Here is a 22,091-nt window from a genome sequence, read left to right as displayed (position 1 = left end):
CAGGATCTCTCCCTACTGAATTTGTGGTGCCTACAGAATACTTCTTTTAAAAAAAACAATCTAGCAGGGATTTTAACTGAAGTTTGTTTTTGTAGTTTTAACTGATGTTTACTTTTTTTGTATTGAATCCTTGTAAGCCACTTAGAGGTTATTGCAGTTAAGTGTTACAGTGGTACCTTGGGTTACATATGCTTCAGGTTACATACGCTTCAGGTTACAGACTCCACTAACCCAGAAATAGTGCTTCAGATTAAGAACTTTGCTTCAGGATGAGAACAGAAATCGTGCTCCAGCGGCACAGCAGCAGCAGGAGGAGGCCCCATTAGCTAAAGTGGTGCTTCAGGTTAAGAACAGTTTCAGGTTAAGAACGGACCTCCGGAATGAATTAAGTACTTAACCCGAGGTACCACTGTATTTAAAACATCTAGCATATTTGTAAAGCTAAGTTGGAGCTAGTATGGTTTCAAATTAGATAAGGGACCACGTGTTGAGATTTCCTGTATTTCAAGGGGTTCGGCTGACCCTCAGGATCCTTTCCAACTCTACAAATCTATTATTATTTATAAAATTAATTAAATACGAGGGTGTCTGTTGACTCCTCTGGCACTCCTTCTGTGTTCAGAAGGAATGAGCAAATGCATTTGTGCTGCAATCCTACACACAGTTACTTGAAAGTCCCATTGGACTTAATGGGGCTTCCATAGCAGGCATGTATATGTATTTTCAATCTAAGACTTAATGTTTGTCAAAGGATTCCCTCTCCCCCCCCCCAGTTACTTTCATGTCATTTAGATTGTGTGCTTAAATATTAGAAATCACCCCATGCTTCTGATTCACAATTTTCATTCATTTTATTGCTGTGTCAGAAAACTGCTAGTGCAAAATAATCCTTACTGATTGCAAATGTTGTGGTAGTTTTCCAAAACAGATTCCACATACAGATATAGTATCAATTCTGGACCCACTGTAAAGTGTATAAGATTTACTGCTATTCCTTACATCCTGTGGAAGAAGAGGAGGCACTGCAAATTGGCTCTGGATATCTCAGTCATGATGTGAGCAATCAGAACTGCAGGGTGTAAATATTTTAAATAAAATAAATGTTGCAGACGCATTAGTGCATGCAAAATACGAACAGGCCTGCACCAGCCCTTTGCCACAATGTGTGCAACTTCTCTTTGGTTTATTTATTTATTATTATTTGAACATGCAGAGTCACCCCCCCCCCCCCGATTTCAAACAAATCGGTGATACTAAAGGCAGTGGTTTTACACATCCCTATTCCAGATTAGTATCACAGGAGGTGATCCACAAAGCTTTACTTATGCTGTCTGAAGCTCAATTCTATGTTGTGGGATTGGTGCAGAAGTAGTACTTAATGGAAATTCCTTCTGGAACTGTGATAGCTCAGAAAGATAAACTTGACCTAAATTCTTTAGTTAAGCATCCAGAATTCTCCATCTCTTGAGTACAGTTGTTTACTTATTTTGTAGCACCTGCAGATTTTTTATTTTTAAAAAAATACAGGGCTGGATGCAGGCATAACTAAATCTGCATCCAATCCATATTGTTTTATTGAATGAAAAATGAAAATGAATCAGTAATATATCGCTTTTGTTACATGAATTTATCATGCGGTTAATTTTCTGTCAACTCTGAACGCTTAATTCTTAGTGGCTTGCATAACTTAGCTTAGAAAATATATAACTGGATCACAAATTCTGCCTAAGGGGAAGCTGCTAGCTGTAGCAGAGGAGGAAACTGAAACTATTCTGAAATGGTCAGTTGCAAACCCTGCTGACAGTCAAATGGTCATTACTGATTCCAAAACTGTCACCTATCACTGCTAGATAAATGAATCAGACCATTTGCAGGAGCGTTATGGTAGCACATGAAGCCTTGGGTCCACTGATGCGAGGGCAAAATTCATCTAAGACTCCAGGGCAGGCAGGCTGGCTGGCTGGCTAGCTTTCTGAACAAATACTTTCAGATTACTGCATCCTTTCCCACTCCCATCCTACCTCCCTGCTGTATCAGTAAGTTCTTCTCATTCTTTGATACATGCATACTCATTGATGAATCTGTGTGTGTTTTGTAGAATGAAAATGATGGTGTGCCTGACCTTCTGCATTGGCCTCTATATTTATTTACTTATTTAAAATATATACTGGAAATGGCCAGGTCTCTTCTTCAGCTCAGTGAAAATAACCCGGCATATGAGTATCAGGCAACGATGGCATGTAACACACAATAACGTGATATTCTTAACACATCGTTCTGCACTGGAGCATGCATTTGTGTATATGAAGCTGTATGTAAAACATGAGAGGCACAGTCCACAGAATGTCATGATCCAGTTTATAATGTGAGCAAATGCCAGCACAGGGCTCTGTCTGGCTTTCTACATTGACTAGAGAGAGAGAGAGAGAACAATATTATATGTTTGCATAGCCAAAGTCATTAGTTATTGAAATAAAAAAAGTTGCTTACAGTAACATAAATCACAATATAAGAAGTTTGAGGAACGATCCTTAACCCGTCCCATGGATATTTCAGAATAGGCCATTTTTATTTCCCTTAGAGCATGGATAGGTAGCCTTCCTCAGCCCAAGGGCTGCATTCCATACTGGGAAACCTTCAGAGGGCCACATGCCACTGGTGGGTGGGGCAACAGATGTGACTCTGTACCGTAGATTATTGCCCAGCCACATAAAAAGTCCGAGGTTCCATACATACATCTCTCCATCCAGGCAAACAGAAGATGCATTGTGACAGTTCAGTGGCATGTGCTAGCCAGGCAGGAGAACTGGAGAAGGGTGTGCTGCAGGGGCAGTAAGGTGTGTGACCTGGTGAGAACCCCTAGAGCCAGATAAATAGTGAGCAGCATTTGTTCCCTGGGCCAGAAGTCCCCTTCCTTAACAGCCTGGCTGTGGTGGGGTCTTCCAAACTAGTAGCACCCTCAGCGTGTAAGAATATCTGCCTGTATTAGAGATTTGCCTCTGAAATCTAGTCCTGGCAGCTACATGATTAGATGCAATGAGCTATCAGGGGATCACTGTGCAGAGAGCCAGAAGGCATTTCCTGTGGCAGCTCACTTTTTTAAAAAAAGAAGAACAGAAACATGAATTTCACCACCTGTTTGGTTATTGATTACTGTGAGCAGGAGATGAAAAACTGGCAAAGGTTTTGTTTTAGTGCTAAGCTCTCTCTTTAGTGCTTGATTTGAAAAAGACCTGTAAACTGTGTCTTATTACTCTTCCCCCCCCCTTTCTGTTCTGCTAGATCAATATGCATTCTGTCGTTATATGATTGACATGTTTTCGCACGGGGATTTGTATACAGGTACTTGAACTGAACTCTATCATTGCACTCTCTGTTTCGCGGAGAGCTTCTGCTTTGTTGTGCTCCTGGAATGTGTGTGCTTTTTTTCATTTGTTAAAAGCGGAAATGAAGCCTGTGCAAAGCGAGTTTAAATAAAGCATATCAACTAATGGCTATATTATTAAAGCTTCTAATACTCTTTTCTATAATTGCATGCATTGAGATTAATGGTGATTTAAAAGGTGACGCCAGTGGAAACCTAAGAAAGAATTAAACCATTTGCCTTAACCATCAGTTGGCGTGGAATTTATATCTTTTGCATGCATTTATGCCATAGAAAGGATGGGGTAGATGTGTAAAGTTAAGAGGTGATTTGGTTTAAATTTCTTTACGTCATCTTCAAAAGTGTAAAGAATATAAGAAAGCCCACCACATTTAAGCTTACTCCTTTTGTTACATGCAGATGTTCAACGTTCATATGAAACGCATCTGTTAAAAATTTAGAATGGGATCTCCAGCACAATGAGTATATTCATCATATGTCACTCCAGTGTTCACTGCTGTTAATTTGTGATGGTTGCTGATTAAGATGGTTTTGCATGCTGGAGCTGTCAGTGAACTTAAAGCCTTATGGTACCTGAGGGTATCAGTTCCATCAGGCATCAGCTTTGAACATGTGCATAGGGTATGTATCAATGAATGAACTGTATTCTGTGATGAGCTTACCACCAGAATGAATGGTGAAGAAAGAATCTGCCTTTTTGCCCATGTGAAATATAAATAATCTTTAGACAAAACACCCATTTATGAGATTCTGATGTTTGAGCCATGACCACTTATAAAGAAGGTATGCCCCTTCACTGAATATGTTCTAGGAAACTGTTCAATGAAAATTTTTGCAAGAAAATTATGGAAGAAACTTGAAAACAACTCAGATCCTCTATATAATAAATGTAGTGGTTAGATGTAAAACAGTTGCTATTCGTGATCCAGGAGCAGCACAGCTACTTGTCTCATTGATTTCAATTGCACTTTTGAATGTCTGTTCCACAGAAAGCTGGCCAAACTGAACAATACTGTGTATGCTTGCTCAGAAGTAAGTCCCATTATGTTTCATGGGGCTGGCTCCCAGGCACATAGGATTGAAGCCAAAAATATCAGTGCCAGATGTCTAAAGTGAGGCTCCTAAATCTTGGCAAAAATCAAGCGACTTGTTCCACCATATCAGGACCCAGATACTACTACTTCCACCATTATGGTAGATGCTTCCATTTATTTTTGCTAGCTTATTCTTACCAAGTAATTAATGCCTCCTAAATATATTGCTTTTGTATTTATGGGCATTTCACAGTTCTTCATGCTGTGTAAAAACTGAACTTAGAGAAGTTAAATAAATTCCTTCTAGCGATTTATCCAAGACTACACAAGCTGATTTGCACACATGCAACAGGACTTCCATTTCCTCCCCTAACCCTATGTATCCATTTGGGGGGTTTGGGGGGGGCTGGAGAGGAAGTTCTGTTGCACATGCAGAAGGATACAACCTAATGTTTTGTTTTCCACTGTCTTGTTCTTTTGTATCCCCCCAAAGTATAAGGTAGCATACAACAAATTTATAAAAGTGCAAATAGATAACTAAATAAAATATAATAAAGGATACCAATATATTAACAGAATTCTGAAAATGCAAAATACCCCAACAGTACAGTCAAGCCCAGATAAATTACTCTAAAAATATGCTGAAACACTTCAATTAGCTTTTGCATTGCAAGGTCAGGCTACAGTGGTTTTCTCATGGGAGGTATTGAGACATCTTATTTTGCTATACAACTTTTTTTGACCTGCAAGACATTGTCATACAGGATTTTCTCCCACCACCACACTTCCAAATAACACAAAGACTTTCTCTCACGTGCATTCAGAAGACTACTCTCCTCCTACTTATGTAAAACATTCAGCATCTTATTTAGCACTGGGGGAAGTGGTGTGGTGGTTTAAAAGATGAGTCTTACAATATCATCTCAGAATCTCTTATCAAATACCCATTAACTAACCATTCCTCCTTTGTGGAGAGTAAAAGAATATTCAATATAAGTAATGTCATCCAATGGTCCTCTTCTGCTGTCTTTGAGAGGAACTATGCAACAAGAGAATGTCTACTTCCCTTTTCAGGTAAGGAAGCACACTACTCTGATATAGCTCATATCTGAGACTGCACAAAAGCTACAATGGAGAAAAGAAAACAGAATTGTTCACCTGTAATCATTGTTTGGTTTCCTGTGTAGTCACATCATGGTCTCCTTCCCGCTCCTAGGGCCTTGTTGAATTCCTGCCTGTCATGCACACAAATCCAAGAAGAAAAAATATGGTTCCCTTACAACAAATGTATATATGTGTACATTTTACATGTGCCCTTGTTTGCTTCTAAAAGAAACGTTTCATTGAGCATTCTTTTTTCACATGACCTTAAAAATACCCATGGTGATTCAGTTCCTAGTAATCTGAGTTGCTGCCTGCCATGGGAGAGTGTTGCTGACTTTGATTACTTGCAGTCAGTGTAAATGAATAGGCTCAAGGCTGCACTTAAATTCTTCCATGTTAAGCTACTGCCTGGCTCAGTTAGACACGGGTTATAAGAGGTGCTTCTAAGGCATGTGAGAGATCTGTGAAGAGACTGTAAGTTAAAACTGATGTTTCCTACGGGTTTACCAGAATTCACTTGGGGCAAAGTTGGGGGGGGGAGGACTTTGCCTAAATGTTTCATCCACTTATGTGAAAACAAAAAAAGGGCTTATAGATGCTTTTAGATTCCTCATTATAGGTAACAGGAATGAAACAAAGCTTCAGATTTACCAGATCAGATTCAGACCCAAGTAACAAATAAAATTGGAATGACACGTTGTGGATCTAAAACAGGTTGGGCTGCTTACAAATGCTACAGATACATCTTGTGGTCACTGCAAAGCCCTAGTTTTTTATTTAGCCACTACATTTGTATCCCAGTGTTTCGCCAAGAAGGTCAGGGTAATTTGTGTGGCCTTATTTTTCCTTCTGATGTTCACAACAACAGTTTAGATAGAGAAATGGTGAGTTGCCCAAGGCCACCCAAATCATTTTATGGCTGAGCTGAGATTTCTACCCAGGTTTCCCCAATCCAAATGAGACTTTGCTAACTGGCTTTCCAGTATCCTTGCCAAAGCTCTCGTTTATTTGATGGCCGATGCAGATTACAAAATTGGGGATTATTTGCTGGTTTGACATTTTGTCTTTTCCTCCTTTGATACCATGCTGAGATCATTTCTCTGCACATTCTTAAATCTGTCTGAAAGGGAAGGCATAATACAGAATAATTTCAGGCACATTCTAGGAGAAGCATAGAAAATTAAGACTTAATCACTGAATCATTTAAGTCTAATCAGGTATTATTTATCACGAACCATTCTTTCTGTAATTACAATTGCCAGCACCAGAGACGTTTCTTTATATTTCTATTCAGTTATGCAAAAAATATCAAAAAGTGGCTTACTTTGTGTCAACCCTTTTTTGATCACAATTTGTCAGGAAGTACTTCTGCGCAAACCCCATTGAAATGTAGCAGAACTACACCCAGCTCCTGTTCAGTTCAGTGGAGCTTGGGCAAAGAAACATCTCTGTATATTACGCCCTGCACTGTAGATCTTCTTTGACAAAGATTTCTTTGTTTGAAACATTTATAGCCCACCTCTCAAGGCTGCTGACAGTAGTAAGTGAAGAACAAAATTACAAAAAGCAGCAGAGTACAAACAAGATAAAAGTTAGCCATTAGTGTGAATATAGACATCCTCTTGAGATAAAAACAGCCTCAGTGTAGCAAGTTAAAACACAAATCAGTTCAGAATCTTAAACTGTTAACATTCCCAAAGCCTTCCTAAATATAGCTGCCAATTAATACTTCACTTCATGCATGGGATGAAACCAACAAGACCTTATGCCTTTAAAAATAGTTTTAAGGAGCCACAAGACTCTTTGCTGTTTCTCCTACCTAGGTTTTAGTTATCTGGTGGAAAGTCTGGGTGCAGTCACTAAATAGACCTTCTTTCTGGTCTCAGCTAAGCATACATCTGGGAATGCAGATGCACACAAGAGGAACTATGATAAATAGAATAGCGGGGGGGGGGGGAGAGCTGGTATGGAAATAGGATTTCTTCAAATGTTCTGCTTCCAAATGCAAATGAAGCCACTAGAACCCAGTGCAGTTATTTCTATAAAGGGCTTACGTGCAGTGGCGTAGCGTGGGTTGTCAGCACCCGGGGCAAGGCAAGTAATTTGCGCCCCCTAACCCGTGGATTTGCGCCCCCTAACCCGTGGATTTGCCCTAACCCCAGATGTTGCGCCTGGTGCGGCCGGCCCCCCCTGCACCCCCCACGCTACGCCACTGCTTACGTGCACCCTATCTGTGGCCCACTATTATTTATTTTTAAATATAACAACCCAGGCAGTGTTCTGGACTAATTGCCATTTCCAAATACTTTTCCTATGTAGCCTACATGGGTCCATTTTTACAGTAGTCCAGGGTGATGTAACACATGCTGTTCTGGCCAAAACGGCAGTTTTCAAAAGTCACATTTATCATACTAGCCTCACTTAGCTTAAGGCACGTCTGATCCTGTGGAAACAAACAAATTCTTCTTCTTCTTCTTCTTCTTCTTCTTCTTCTTCTACTACTACTACTACTACTACTACTACTACTACTACTGTATTAAAAATACAGTAAAATATCAAACATTAAAAACTTTCCTAAACAGGGCTGCCTTCAGATGTCTTCTAAACATCAGATAGTTGTTTATTTCCTTGACATCTGGTGGGAGGGCATTCCACAGGGTGGGCACCACTACCAAGAAGGCCCTCTGCCTGGTTCTCTGTAACTTCACTTCTCGCAGGGAGGGAACTGCCAGAAGGCCATCGGCACTGGACCTCAGTGTCCGGGTTGAACGATGGGGGTGGAAACACTCCTTCATATTAAATAGCAGGGGGGCAAGTTGGAACCGCTTGGAACCACATAGGCCAGTGTTCAGGGTATCACATAGATGTCCTCCAGCACAATCTTTCAAGGCTGCCCAACAAGCTTCCCATCCCAGTGTTGGAAACCCTGCAAGTAATGAAGGTGCTCTCCTTCAGATTCAGAAAATCACGTGTTGGCTCAGTAGTATTGCTGGCAGGTGTGGCATCACTGGCTGAGTGGAGCTAGTCCCACAGGTTCCCTGCAAAGCCCCTTCACAAGTTTGCAAGTGAATGCCTGAAGCAAGCTCCAAATGTATGCATGTTTCTAACAATAGTTGCTCAGTCTGCAGAACCAGTGAGTTGTCAACAGATATACAGTATATGCTCCTTATAGAAAGAATGATATGTGATCCGAAACAGAAGTGTGCGTGTGATTTTCTCCTACCACTTGCCAGTGTTGTATAGTGGTTGCAGTGCTGGACTAGAACTAGAGTGGCCTGTGATCCAAACCCTGTTCAGCCATGACTCTCACTGGGTGGCAAGGGCCAGCCACTGTCACTCAACCTGATCTACACCATGGGGCTGCTGTGAGGATGGAATGGGGAAGATCCAGGCATGCTTGCAGAGCTCAGTGAAGGAAGGATGGGATCATGATGCTGATGATGACCTCAATAAATTGTACCCCAGTTAAGCAGCCCTGGCTTTTATAGCTTAGTCCTGAAAGTGAAGTCCTGCTCACTATGTTTTCTTTTCAGTTTAGTGAACTTGCCATTAGCTAGTATTGGCAACTGCATAAAAAGATGCTGTCTTTTTGCACATAGGCTCTTGTCGTTTTTGAGCAGTGTGAGCATGATGAAGAGTGCTGCTTATTAGGGCTCTTCTGTCAGCAAAGAAGGCCACTGGAGTGCAGAGGGGACAAAGAGAAAGGAATCCCAGGGAATCAAATGACATCTTCTTGTCATATTAAATCCATCTTGTTAGGATTCATGGAATATTTTCTAGCTATATAGAAATTCTCACCACTGCTGCTTCACATTAGCTCCAGAAATAGTGTCGCGAGCAATTGTCTCAACTTATGACTCTTCTTCAAAACCATGCTTTCCTCTTTTAAAGTTTGTCTTCATTGTGTACACCTGCCCTCTTTGGTTTATGACTTAAAATAGTTTGGTCTTTCGTGGTAGCTTCATTTATATTTGCTTAGTGAAGCTGACAGTTCACACCAGAGCAAAAACTTTGTGTCAAGTAGTGCCTAATTGATCCTGTAAACTGCAATCAGAAATTCTAGAAGGCTGCAGTGCACAATAATAAATGACATATTATGTGCACCATTCAGAAAATACATCTGAAAAATGTATCCATCAGCAATCATTATCTGAAGAGATTAGCTCACAACTGGGAACAATACTGTATATGAAATACATTTATGTTCATCTTCTCATTCTAAATATGCTTTACAACTTTCTTCCCTATAGTAAAATATATTAATATAATTATTCAGAATATAAATGCCCCAATCTAGCTCTAGATCAGTGCAAATAGCCCAAGAGAAGAGTGCAGATTTTGCACTAAGGACCTAGGTGCTTCACTTTAAAGTGACTGGATCTTCACTTAAAAGAAAAATGGACTGGAAAAGGTTTCTACCTGAGACCTTAGAGAGCACCAGTACATCATAGTGGGCTAAATAGACCAATGGTCTGATTTGGTATAAAGCATGTTAATGTGTTTACATGGCATAGAGTGTGCATGCAGAAGGTCCAAGGGCTCAGGGCTCAGCTTAAAGGCTCTCATATAGCAAGGTTAAGAAAGGCGTTTGAGTCCTTGAATAGCCACTGTCAGTCTGAATAGGAAATAGAAAGCTAGATTAGCCAAGGGTCTGCTTTGGTATAAAGCGTTTTTTAAATATATCTGTGTGTTCACTTGTCCACAATCATGCTTTATTCCTGTCTCCTGCTGTTTAGGAAGAGGATGGTACTCCGTTCTTTTTTTCCAGAATCTGCCTGGAATTTTCTGAAAGGTTGGGCTCAAATCAGTGGCGGAGCTTCATGCTCTGGCACCGGGGGGGGGGTGGAGAGCAGGTGGGGCGGGGCTGCCGCACATCCTGGGGGCGGGGGGTGCGATGCCTGCAGGGGCGGGGTGACCAGCACAGGCGGGGGGTGCAGCCACGATGGCACCCTGCCAGAATCGTGCTGCCGGGGGCAATGAGCTCCCTCTGCACTCCTCTTCCTCCACCAGTGGCTCAAATATTTTCTTTTTTAAAAAATCAAGCAAAACATACTGAATATTTTGATGGTCAATATCTAATACCTCATACTGGAGGCAGGGGTCATCCTATTAGCATGCTTGCGTGCTCCCTGGTAGATAGCAAGTGTACCAGATTATAAACGTTTAAATGATTAATTGCATTGCTGCTTGTTATAGCTGAGCTTACCAGTCCTATTACAGCATCCCCAGGATACACTGACCTCATGGAACATTAGAGGTTGAGATACTGTAATATCAGCAATAATCTTTTTAATTAAGTGCTTGGTTCTGAGCTGCACAGAACAGTTGGTTGCAATGGGAGTTGTATCTACTCTGAGCCTCCTAAAGATAGCCATAATTATGAGTTCCTTGTTTTTCACCCACCACTCCACTTTTAAACTACGAGAATACACTGCGTAATAGTTAGAAGCTGAGATTTTGTGATACAAAGTTAGTCAGAAACTTATGACTTGCCATTATTTAAATAAAACTGTGGTGTCAGCTGAGAAGCTAGACTAAGAAGTATTAGCAGTTTGGTGGGAAAGCCTTCCCTGCATCAGCAAAATTGTGGATGGCTGTTAACTTTATTCATTTATTCTTCATGTTCTTGGAGAAAGTATCTGCAAATGTATCCTCGTTCCATTGCACTGAGATGATGCATTGAGAAAGCATGGTGATAAACTTGAGTACCCTCTTTGGTTTGGCTTCTACCAGGCCTTAACTTTCCATGTATCAGTTCTAATCCAGCTCCTCTCTTCAGTCATTGTATCCTCTTCAGGAATAGGCCTTCCATCTGTTGGAATTCATGAAACAGGAGTATATTATTGGTCTTCTGCTCTTTTCTTTCTACACGCCATCCACCCAGCTATGTTTCTCAGCACTGCCTGTCTGCTCTTTCTGCTTGGATAGTTAGTTCATCACTAACAAACAACACCAAAGAATGGGTTTCTTATCTTCTCTTCAAAGTACCTCCCCCGCCCCATGTGCGTTTTGTATACATTGACAACATCAGCAGCATTCACCTTTTGGCTGGGTACAAAGCCTTAGCTTTACCTTTGATTACTCCTGTCACAAACCTGACCATGAAGGAGGATTTGAATGCCCCTGTTTTACTGGATTTTGTAGGTTCTAAGACCTCCATTTGTGAAATATGCCAAAGAGGTAATTAGCTGCAACCAGTACCCCTAAATTGTGCTTCCTATCCTCAAGATGGACATCTTGGAAAGACCACTAAAGAAGGTGTACTTGGGTTGCTGGGTTTCTTTCTGCATTCTCAATGTATATGGTCTTCTGAAGATCATTATCGTTACCTGAAGATGTAGCCATGTGGGGTTAGATTTGAGCTTGCAGAGTTATTCCAAAAATGATATTTTTATTGAGAGATAAAGGTATTAATCAGTGCAAACAATTTAGAAATGAACATAAAAGGTTACTATAATTATAATATCTTTCTCTGAAGGGAAGGTAGTTTTCTGAGGAAGCCCTAAAAATGACAACTCCCAGAGGTAAGCAGCTTTTTACCTAGGTGGATGATTTCTGAAACTCCTCTTAGGCACAGCCTCTCTTTGGAGTGATTTTTTTTTTAGCTTTGCAAGTCTTGGACAATCATGGCTAGTAGGTTCAGGCTTGGTGTATTTAGCAGATTAGGACCAGCCACTGTTGACATTAGCTTTGAAGATGGGCTGTCATGGTTAAGTTTTAACTATGCAAGGCAAATTAGGCAGGATAGGAATAACAGAACAAAAATTATGCTTCAGTGCCGAGTTAAGTAGCAAGAGTTATCAGGTGGTTAGTCAATGGGTCTGCTATGAGTATGACTTAGGGATATTACCCAAAGGGTTTCAAATCTTTCAACATGGTTGAAAATTACAAAGGCTCTAAATGGATATGTTTTCCACAAGGTCCTGCTATAATATGAGTGACCACCACTTATTTTTCCAATAAACATCTGATTGACTGCCATATTATTAACAGCAGGGTTACTAGTGGCGGGTGGTCAGTCTTTTCTTATATACAGCATGGCATAAATGTCAAGGACCATTTAGACATGGACTATAATGATATTTGTATTCCACTTTCTCAGTTCTCAGTATGGCTGTGAGGTAATTTAAAACTGCTTTGAACCTATTCAGGGGAGGGCAAATTGACTTAGGATACCCCCTTTAACATATTTAATCAAAAGAATGCATAAAATATTAATTCAGCTCTTCTATTCTGTGTCTCCTCATCAAAGTGAATAGAGAGGCATTTAATAACACATGGAAACATAAGATAGGCCTTTTATCAGGATAGAAGAGGGCCCTTTCAAAAGAAACATTTTGACCCAGGGGTCTTTTTTCATCTGCCAAGTTGAAGTTCTTTTCTGTTTTAATTTTTTTATATACTCAGGCCCTAAAGCAAACACCTGTAGGTGCTAGACCATGTCCTCTTCTGGGGAAGTCTGTGGCAGTTTAATGATCAGCCATCTTGTTTCATTACTGGCTTACTCAACCTCCTGAGCATCAGCCCTTTATCATCTTCCACAAAAAAAATATTCTGATTGTGTAATTTATCACATTTCCTTTGCATGGCAATGGGCAAACTAACTGGGCTTTAAATAATTTTTATCAAACTATTTTTTTAAAAAACGCACAAAAAAACCTTTAGCTCAATTTCTTTATTAAAACTTTTCCTGAAAGTCACAAGAGATCTCTGCTCACCTGTCCTCACCTGTCCTCAGAATGGTTCACACTTGCTCATAGTCCACTTGATATCTTCACACTTGATTACTGAACATTCAGTGATTTGCAGCTGAATACGTAATCTGCCTCCTTTGAAAGAACCGTGTTGGATGAGGTGTCTGATTATAAGAAATGTCTGAGGAGTTTTATGTAGCAATGCACCAACTCCTTTTGGAACTGGCTTCCTCAGTGAGCATTTAGCTTTTGGGGTATGCAGGCATGAGAGAACTCGTCTATTTTCCTACAGTTCTCTCCTAGCGTGTATTTTTGGTACACATGGATGGTGCCATATCTGCACACTGTCAAGTATGGTGCCTAGCAATTTAAGCACCACCCTAACTCCCAAAACAAACAGGAATAAAAGAGGGTTCTAGATCTGGATCGGGTATAACAATAATAGAAATAGCGAAAACAGCTAAATGCATTTGACTGAAACGAAAAATACTCATGTAATATAAGAATTGGTCAGGTGGTCCAGGCAAGCAGTTCACAGTAATCAACAAGAATTTGGGCAATAAAAACCAGTCTACACATACCTACTTCACTTCATGTTGCAGTAATCTCGGATAGTTTCAGAGTAAAACATCAGAGCTTTTGCATAAGGGCCTAAAATGCAGCTAATTGGGGGTGTATGATCAGCTGATGGCAGAATGCATGGTGCAGAATACCGTTTGGTTTGTATTCTGAACCAGGTAATTAGGTTTTGGTGACATCATTAGTCTTCCCTATAGCAAATAATTCATGTGTGCAAATAATTGCTTCTGATGTACTCACCATTAGCTTTCAAAGCCTTCCAGTCTTGTTTTTAAGATTTGGGCAATAGCTGGGAAGTCATGGGTCAAAATTCCTTATGAATTGTATTCAGAAGTATTCTGATGTGAGACATGTGTCTCTAGAATGGGTTTAGGCAGCTCTCCATGGCAAAGTTGGATGACAACAACAAAGTTCTGAGTTTTGCTATGACCTGATGATGATTGCTTTTTAGTAACACAGAGGTGGGTTTTCCACTGGTGGCATCAGTATTGCAGAATGACCTCTCTGCTGAAATACAAGAGGTGCCATCAGCATTGGCATCCCACCAGCTATTTTTTGTTTGTTTGTTCTAAACCATTTTAGTTGCTATACATTTTTAACTGCCTTGTTTTGTTTGTATTTTAATTCATTATGTGTTGCTGTTTGGATAGAACTGTTTGGTTGTGTATATAAATTATGTATGTATTTTATAATTGATTTTATTGTTGTAAAACACTTAGAAGCCATTCTGGCGTGTAAGCTGTATATCAATTAATAAATAACTTATATATATATATATATATATATATATATATATATATATATATATGCAGGTTTTGGTGTCCTCGGGTGTCTTCCCGTGTAAAAGTTGGGGTGTCTAGGCGACCGAGGACACCAAAACCTGCATTCCTGTACCCGTGAAAATCTACGAAAGCAAATATATATATATATATATATATATATATATATATATATATATATATATATATATATATCATAGTAGTAATGTTTGTGATGTTTGTGGCAATGTCTTACCAAGCAACGCCTGCAAGCTTCCATGCAATTTTCCAAAGTATAAAAGTGTGGGAGGTTCATTAGCTTCTAGAATTCTCCAGTGAACATAGTATTCTGATTACACAGGAACATAAGAAGCTGCCTTCCACCTAGTAGGACCATTGGTCCCTCTAGATTACTACTGTCTACACTGATTGGCAGCAACTGGAGCTGGCAGGGATTGAATTTTGGATCTTTTGCATGCAAAGCATGTGTTCTCCCCTTGAGCTATGCAGCCTTTCCCCGTTATTAGCAGAAATAAAAAACTCTTGTAGGAGCTTTATTCACCAAAACGGATACATACATGCTTTTAAAATAAATTTGGATATAACATTTTTAAATGAATTGCATGTTTTGCATTTTAGGCAAATGCAAGAATGAATTTGCATGGGTTTGGGAAGTATGCACCAAGCAAAGTGTGGTATTATAACTACTGGCCCAATCTGCATTCTGTTGGGTTTGATGATAATGTGATAGCTCCGCTGAACATTAGGATATTAGAATGAAATTGGCTACAATTATTCCCATAATTCTGTATTTCAGGTTTAAATAAGCATCCTTCCTCCAGCTCTGTGTTTTGGGTTTCCGTGTGCTAAATTGGTTGTAATTAAACATCTGCCTTGAATGAGGGTGAAGTTTGGTATACTCCTTTAGGATATAATTCTACAGTTCAAATCTCAACTCAAATTCTGCAGAAAAAAGCCCAGGAAAAAAGTAAAATAGGTTACCTTGCCATATTTCTCTTGAAGATTGAGCTATTGAATTAAACAGTGCAATCCTATAGATTCTATTCAAATGAAAGCTCTGCTGAGTTCAGTGGGACTTACTCCCAGTGTGGTGCAGTGGTTAAGAGCGGTGGACTCGTAATCTGGGGAACCGGGTTCGCGTCTCCGCTCCTCCACATGCAGCTGCTGGGTGACCTTGGGCCAGTCACACTTCTCTGAAGTCTCTCAGCCTCACTCACCTCACAGAGTGTTTGTTGTGGGGGAGGAAGGGAAAGGAGAATGTTAGCCGCTTTGAGACTCCTTCGGATAGTGATAAAGTGGGATATCAAATCCAAACGCTTTTCTTCAGGTAAGTGTGTATAGGATTGCCTTGGTGTGTGTTCAGGATAGCATTAGGAATTTCAGATTAAACCCTAGATCAACTGTCAGATCTATTTTCAAAATATATAAAGCACACCTTTGTTCATTCATTATCTGCTCTGAAGGCTGGGATACCAGAACGAAAGTTGATAATGTATATTTAAAAATAATTTCCCACAAATGTGGGCATTAAAAAATATTGTTATGTGATGATAGAAGCAAAGCTTCTGAAACTTTCTACTTTGCTACTCTGTTATAAGTCCCTGCAGAAATCTCTGCTATAAAAGTGTCCTAGCTCTGCATCCATATTACACCATGGTGTCTGGGTCATAAGTATTACTATTCCTTTTGTGAGTGGCACCTGTTTTCAATATTTATGAAAATATTGCTAAAGGGTAATATATCTGTTTCGAAAAGAAAATACAAAAGGAGTAAGGGGGTACCATATCGTAGAAAGATGCATGAGACCAAATCCAACAGGTGCAGGAACTATTTATTGCCAAACTGACTGCCAACACATCTCAAATGTAATTGGGGCTGGTGGGATGGTGAAGAATTGGCTTTTTAATTGTAATTACCCTCCAAGCATGGACGGAGCTATTTACTAGCAGAGAGCAAGAATATTCTAGTCCCATGGATTGCTGTTCCGAAAGAAGCTGTTACTTCCAGTTTTGTTTTATTTAAGCCCCAAAGGATAAGGTGTGTTCAGGCATTGCCTGAACTTCTAAACACTGTTATCAGTGGAAGGAGGGAGGGGCACATACTTAAGCTCCATTGCTAAATTCTCACACCCATCAGACACACCTTTCACCCCCTCACCTTGTTGAGCCGTGAAGGTCTACAGGGGGCTTCTACTCAAGCTCACTTGAACATGACTAGAATGCTGTGCAACGGGAGACCTGGCTTTTGTGGAGAGTTCGACTGATGTTCAAGCAAACACAAGTAAAAGACCCATGCTCAGCACAAGAAGGCTGGGAACTGAGCATGGCGCATGGTGCATGCACTGAAATTAGGGTGGGGCTTTTGTGTAGGTGCCCATCCTGAGTCCGCAGATACAGTTCACATGTTCGGACAAACACCTGAACATCACCCCCAACCATCCCATCACCCCCACCAGCAGGGTCAAAGGTCAGAGGTTATAGGAACTGGAGTCCAATAACATATTGAAAGCACTAGGTTGGGGCAGGCTGAGATAGGATTCAGCTATACAGCTACAAATAAAACTAGATGGCGACACTGAGCTATGCCAAATTCAATATACATTTCAAAACATTTTTCAAAAAAGCATTTTAACAGCATTTTTAAAAAATATGTGTGTAGATTCCACCATGCTGTACAATGATCCAATGATGCACGGACACCTGTGGGAAATACATTGTTTTCTCCATTGCATATTATTTCATAAGTGTGATAAATGGAAGAGGGACTCATTCATGTTCCTTCTTCTTTCTATGTGATGTAAAAAGCTGTCCTGAGAGGAACACACCATCTGAACATAACATAGCAGCCCATTAAATCGTCATAGTGCTATAGTTCTAGGCAGAACAGTATACATAATAGGAAACAACTATTACATTTTTAAAAGTAATGAGACTGGCCCTTTATGTTAAAAGCAGAAGAAAGTGTACTGTCGCTCATAAAAGGAGGCATGAATGTGAAAGCTTTTTATTATATTGATCTTTTGTGTTCTTTAGAGAAGGGTTTGAGTAAACGCTTACAATTAAGAAAACAAGAGTAAAAGTTAAGAGATAATAATATAAAAAATTATTAAATGTAAGATGTAATTTGAATAAAATTTGGTTTAAAAATAATAAGAATATAAGAGTGTGCAATTAAAAGATGAAAAACAAGGGGGGGGGAAATCAAGCAGAAGTAACAAAGTAACCAGAAGGGGGAGTTGAGGGAAGTCACGGGGTTGGGTTTTGTTTTAATTTCTATCTTCTATCTATTCTATCTTCTTTGTTTATTTGATAAATGTGTTGAATATTAAAATGTAAAACCTAATAATTTATTTATTTTTTAAAAAAGATCTTTTGTGTTCTTTAGTCCTGAATAAATATTGAATGGCAAATAATTCAAAAAATAAGTTTCTGCTTTTTACTTAACTTCTGCAATTTCTTGCTTAGCAATCTAAAAGACAGACCTGATGAGTTTTGTTTGTTCTGCCATTCCATTCCACTGCTGACAGGTATTTAGTAATAAACACAAACAATTCAGAAGAGAGTCCAGGCTGCTCAGAGACTGTTAAAAAGAAAGTGTGTTCCATGCGTGCTTAAGTAGGCACTACATTGAAAATAATGTTGTTGTTTTTTGTTTATCAATGCTCTCTCATTCCTGTCTTATGTGCAGGGCCACCTCCTCACCTTTGGTTTCCACAGACCCCAGCAATGACACCTGCAATCCCCGCTGTTGAAGGCAAGTTCAGTTTCTGTTCTTAAAAGATTACTCATAGATTCTTATGGGGAAGCCTAACCCTGCTTTTACTGAGGCCAGACTTACGAACTGTTTCCAGTGTTGTGTGAGCAGAAATGAAGCTCACACAATGAATGAATTTCCCATAAAGTCTCTCTGGCTGTTTAGGGGGTTCTACTGAACATTGTGGGCTATGTCTTGAAGGTTGCAGTGGAACACCTCAAAAGCAAGTAGAGCAGGATTCCCACCTAATTTCAGGTGGATTCCTCAGATGACACAGTCCGCAATGTTTGCCTGCCTCTCCTGCTCCACCACTCTGGGATGACTTTTCATGGGGAGTACAGGGAGCTGAGACAGGAATGAAAATGGCAGCTAGTCATGATGGCTATATTACGTCTGGGATCGAAGACATTGTGCTTTTGAGTAGCATCATGAGCAGGAGAGTGCTACTGTGCTAGCACCCTGTTGTGGGCTTTCCCCAGGCATCAGGTTTGAGAAGCAAATGCTTGACTAGAAAGGCCTTCTTCTGCTCCAGCAGGGCTCTTCCAATTGCCTTGACCCTTGCACAATCTGCCTTCTGCTTACACAGTATTGATAACAACCCAATAACTTTAGTGGATTTTAAACAGGTTCAAGTTATATAAGTAGATCTTCACTCATTTTTGCTACTGCATCCTTAAGACTATTGCTTTAGACTTCATGCTGCAGATTAGCAGCCTTGAATATTTACTTTTTAAGCAGTTTTTGCGCCACTTACTGGTAATTACACTTGACTCTAAGCATCTATATTTTTCAATCAATACATTATTTTTCTCGGCAGTTTTAGGAGCTGTATCCAACAGTACCCCTTGTGGAAGGCGATTATTCCCCTCTTCCTTCTGCAATTCCTTGTGCTGCCACCACCAGATCTATTCTAGAGGGTTGGGAAACTCTGTGGAAGGTGAAACAGGGGGCTACAGGAGAAAGGGTGAATTTTCAAAAATCCACTCATTTCCCCCTTCCATTAACAGAAGCTTCTGCTGGATGAAAGAGGCTTCTGTGAATAGGAGGACAGCATAGATTCAATTGGATTCAATCTGAAAACAGTCACCATTTGCTGCTTCATAGGTTAACTGTAAAACAGGCTGGCCTTGTGTCTGACTTTATACAATTCTCTCACTGAAGGTCTGTCATAGAACTGTTTTCTACATGAAGGCAGCCTGTATGTGTCTTCAACCTTTTCACACCCAGCATCCACATTTAGGTTGTGGCTATTGTCAACATGTCCTGTTTAATGAGATTCCCAGAGGTACTTGATTGACTAATTTGAGAAACAGGATGTTGGACTACATAGGCCTTTGGACAGCAGGTGTCTTCAAAGATTTTTACTGATGAGGGGAGGACAGCAGCGTATTTTAAGAGCATTTTTTTTTTTGCAATTATATTTTACACTTCATAATAACTATGGCAATGTTGTGAGCACAGTATAGTCACCCTTTGTGAAGTGAAGGGATTTGTATGTAGTACAAAGGCCATTTCTCTGAGTCAGAAAGCAGTTGTTCAGTGTGCCCTTTCAGGAAAGAAATAATAGGGTTTGCCTGGACGATAATAACCTGTGTTCTGAAATAGAGGGTGTCCCATGCCATAACTAAATAGCAAGCCCTGACAACCCTGTTCAAATTTGTATTGAAACTGCCCCCCCCCCAAAGAAAAAGATTCTGTTGTAGCACCCTGCTTGTGGTTAACGCTTAGCTGGAATGAAATATTCAACGCAGCAATAGAGAAATTAAAATAGTAATTTATTTGTCAGACAAATAAATAAGAGGCTCAGTGGTACGTGGTTACCAAGCTCTGGCCTGGCCTCCTGCCATTCTGGCCAGCACTTATATTCCCTTAATCCAGCCCCCTTTGCTCCTCCTGTGGCTGCCTCTGTCCAATCAGCCTGGTTGAAATTCCTATTGGCTGTTTGCTAGAGCCAATCACAAAAGATACACCCACAAAAGATACACCCATTTCCTTGCCCTTATAAGGGAGACAAAGAGCTATATATATGACATATAAGTAATAATATATCTTACATGGAATCTTAATTACCAGCTCACCTCTTGCCCTTCTTGCCCTATTGCCTTCTAAAACAGATGTTTAATCTTACATTTTTATGTTCAACAGATGTCAAGGATCTTGAGTTTCACATCAACATTGAAAGATTTCCTTCATTTAATGTTTCTAAACAAAATGCCTGACAACTATATATCAAGACTGCCCGGATGGCGTCTTCTGTCTGGCAGGGGGGGGGCTGGTGGCTGACTTAATTTCAGGATAAATACAACTCTTACAACCATATGAAATAAGAATCTAGCATTCCTTAAATCCTTTGCATAATTACATTTAAGCCAATATATTTAAGCTAATATATTTCATACATTTATCATAGGTAGCCTCTTAAAAGAATAAAGCTTCTCAAAGTGAAAAGGAAGGAACTCAATAAAACACAGCTTTTAAAAGAAGCCTCTTCAGTTTGCACCTCCCCCTTTCCCCCTCCTCTCCAGCCTCAAAATAAAATAGGAAGAAGCTGCTTCTTCTGCCAAGCCAGTTGCCTTTCCAACATTTAACACATTTTAACCTTTTTTAACTCTCTCAGTTTAAGAAACAGCTTTAGAAGAGACTTCCCCAAAAATGCTCTCTTTCTTTCTAGCTAAATGTTTTTCCTTCCATTTGCTCCTGGCCTTTCAACCTTAGAAAGAAGATCTGGCTCATTTTACTGGGAGGCACATTAGTATTATCTTCCCCATTCCTAATGGTGTTTTCTCAGCCTTGGGGCAGCATATGTAATTCTCCCTTTTTATGACTTTGAGAATTGTTTTTCTACTATAAATCAATGGGGCCCTCTTGTCTTAGGAGGAAAAACATCTTGCCAAGGTTCTTTTAGGCAGCTGGTCTTTTGCCTGGCATGAAACATTTGAAAATCCTTTTTTTTTTAAGCTCATTTTTAAATACAAGCCTTGATTGAAATATATAGAAGCTTTGATAAAAATGCAGGCTTATGGTTAGATGCCTCATTCCCCCCTTTCAAGCTCAAGGACCTTCATCCCAAGTGTCCTTGATAGCTTGACCTTCATCATATTCCTGAGGTAAAGCTCTATATAGGGCCATGATATGAGGTAGAGTTTCATTTGAAACCATCTTGCTAATTGTACTTCTAAAACATGAAATGATACATGGCATCATACATAAAACCAATACTACTACTGTCAAGAAAAACAAGCAAGACAATAGTATCCCTTTGAGTCCTGTGACATTAGGTAACCAATTGGTGAGCCATCCCATATCCCATCCTTCCCATGTTTGTACTGGGACATGTGCTATATTCTCCATCTTTGTGGCCAACACACGGATTGCCTCACCATTATCAGAAATGTTAAAGCAACAGGCATTCCCTGTCAAATTCAAGACTCCACATAGGCCTCCCTGCCTGGCAAGTACATAATCCATTCCCATTTTCAGCTGCAAAATGGCGGCTCTACTTTCATCCAACTGTTGTGCAATAAGTCTCAAACTCTGGGCCGTTGCATTGGTTACAAGTTCCACTACTGCTTGCAATCGAATTATTCTGTTTAGATTATAAATAGGATCCCGTGCCCCTTGTATGAGCTCACCAGGATTCCAGGAGGCAGGATCATAATAGGCTATAATGCGCTCTGGCGGCCAATCATCAGTACCGCTCCAACTTTGGGTACTTCCTCCTGCTATATGAGAAATATCAGCATTCCTTCGTGTTCGCCTGGCC

The 22,091-nt window shown here is 40.1% G+C and overlaps 1 protein-coding gene across 11 annotated transcripts in view; it reads left to right on the top strand.

Moving 5' to 3' along the window:
• The window catches only part of TRDN (triadin), a 184,928-nt gene that overhangs the window by 68,662 nt on the left and 94,175 nt on the right, over positions 1-22,091 (top strand). For 10 of the 11 annotated variants that reach the window (XM_081856167.1, XM_081856172.1, XM_081856174.1 and 7 more), the window contains 2 exons: positions 3,283-3,342; positions 18,263-18,328. In XM_081856167.1, coding sequence (XP_081712293.1) covers positions 3,283-3,342; positions 18,263-18,328 — 126 coding nt within the window. The remainder of the gene's footprint in view (positions 1-3,282; positions 3,343-18,262; positions 18,329-22,091) is intronic. The other variant, XM_081856168.1, reaches the window with a different exon arrangement.

Source organism: Podarcis erhardii (genome assembly GCF_964252035.2).
Source record: "Podarcis erhardii genome assembly, chromosome: 3".
In the NCBI taxonomy this organism is placed as follows: Eukaryota; Metazoa; Chordata; class Lepidosauria; order Squamata; family Lacertidae; genus Podarcis; species Podarcis erhardii.
Note: the sequence above shows the minus strand (reverse complement) of the source record. Positions and strands in the feature narration are given on the sequence as shown.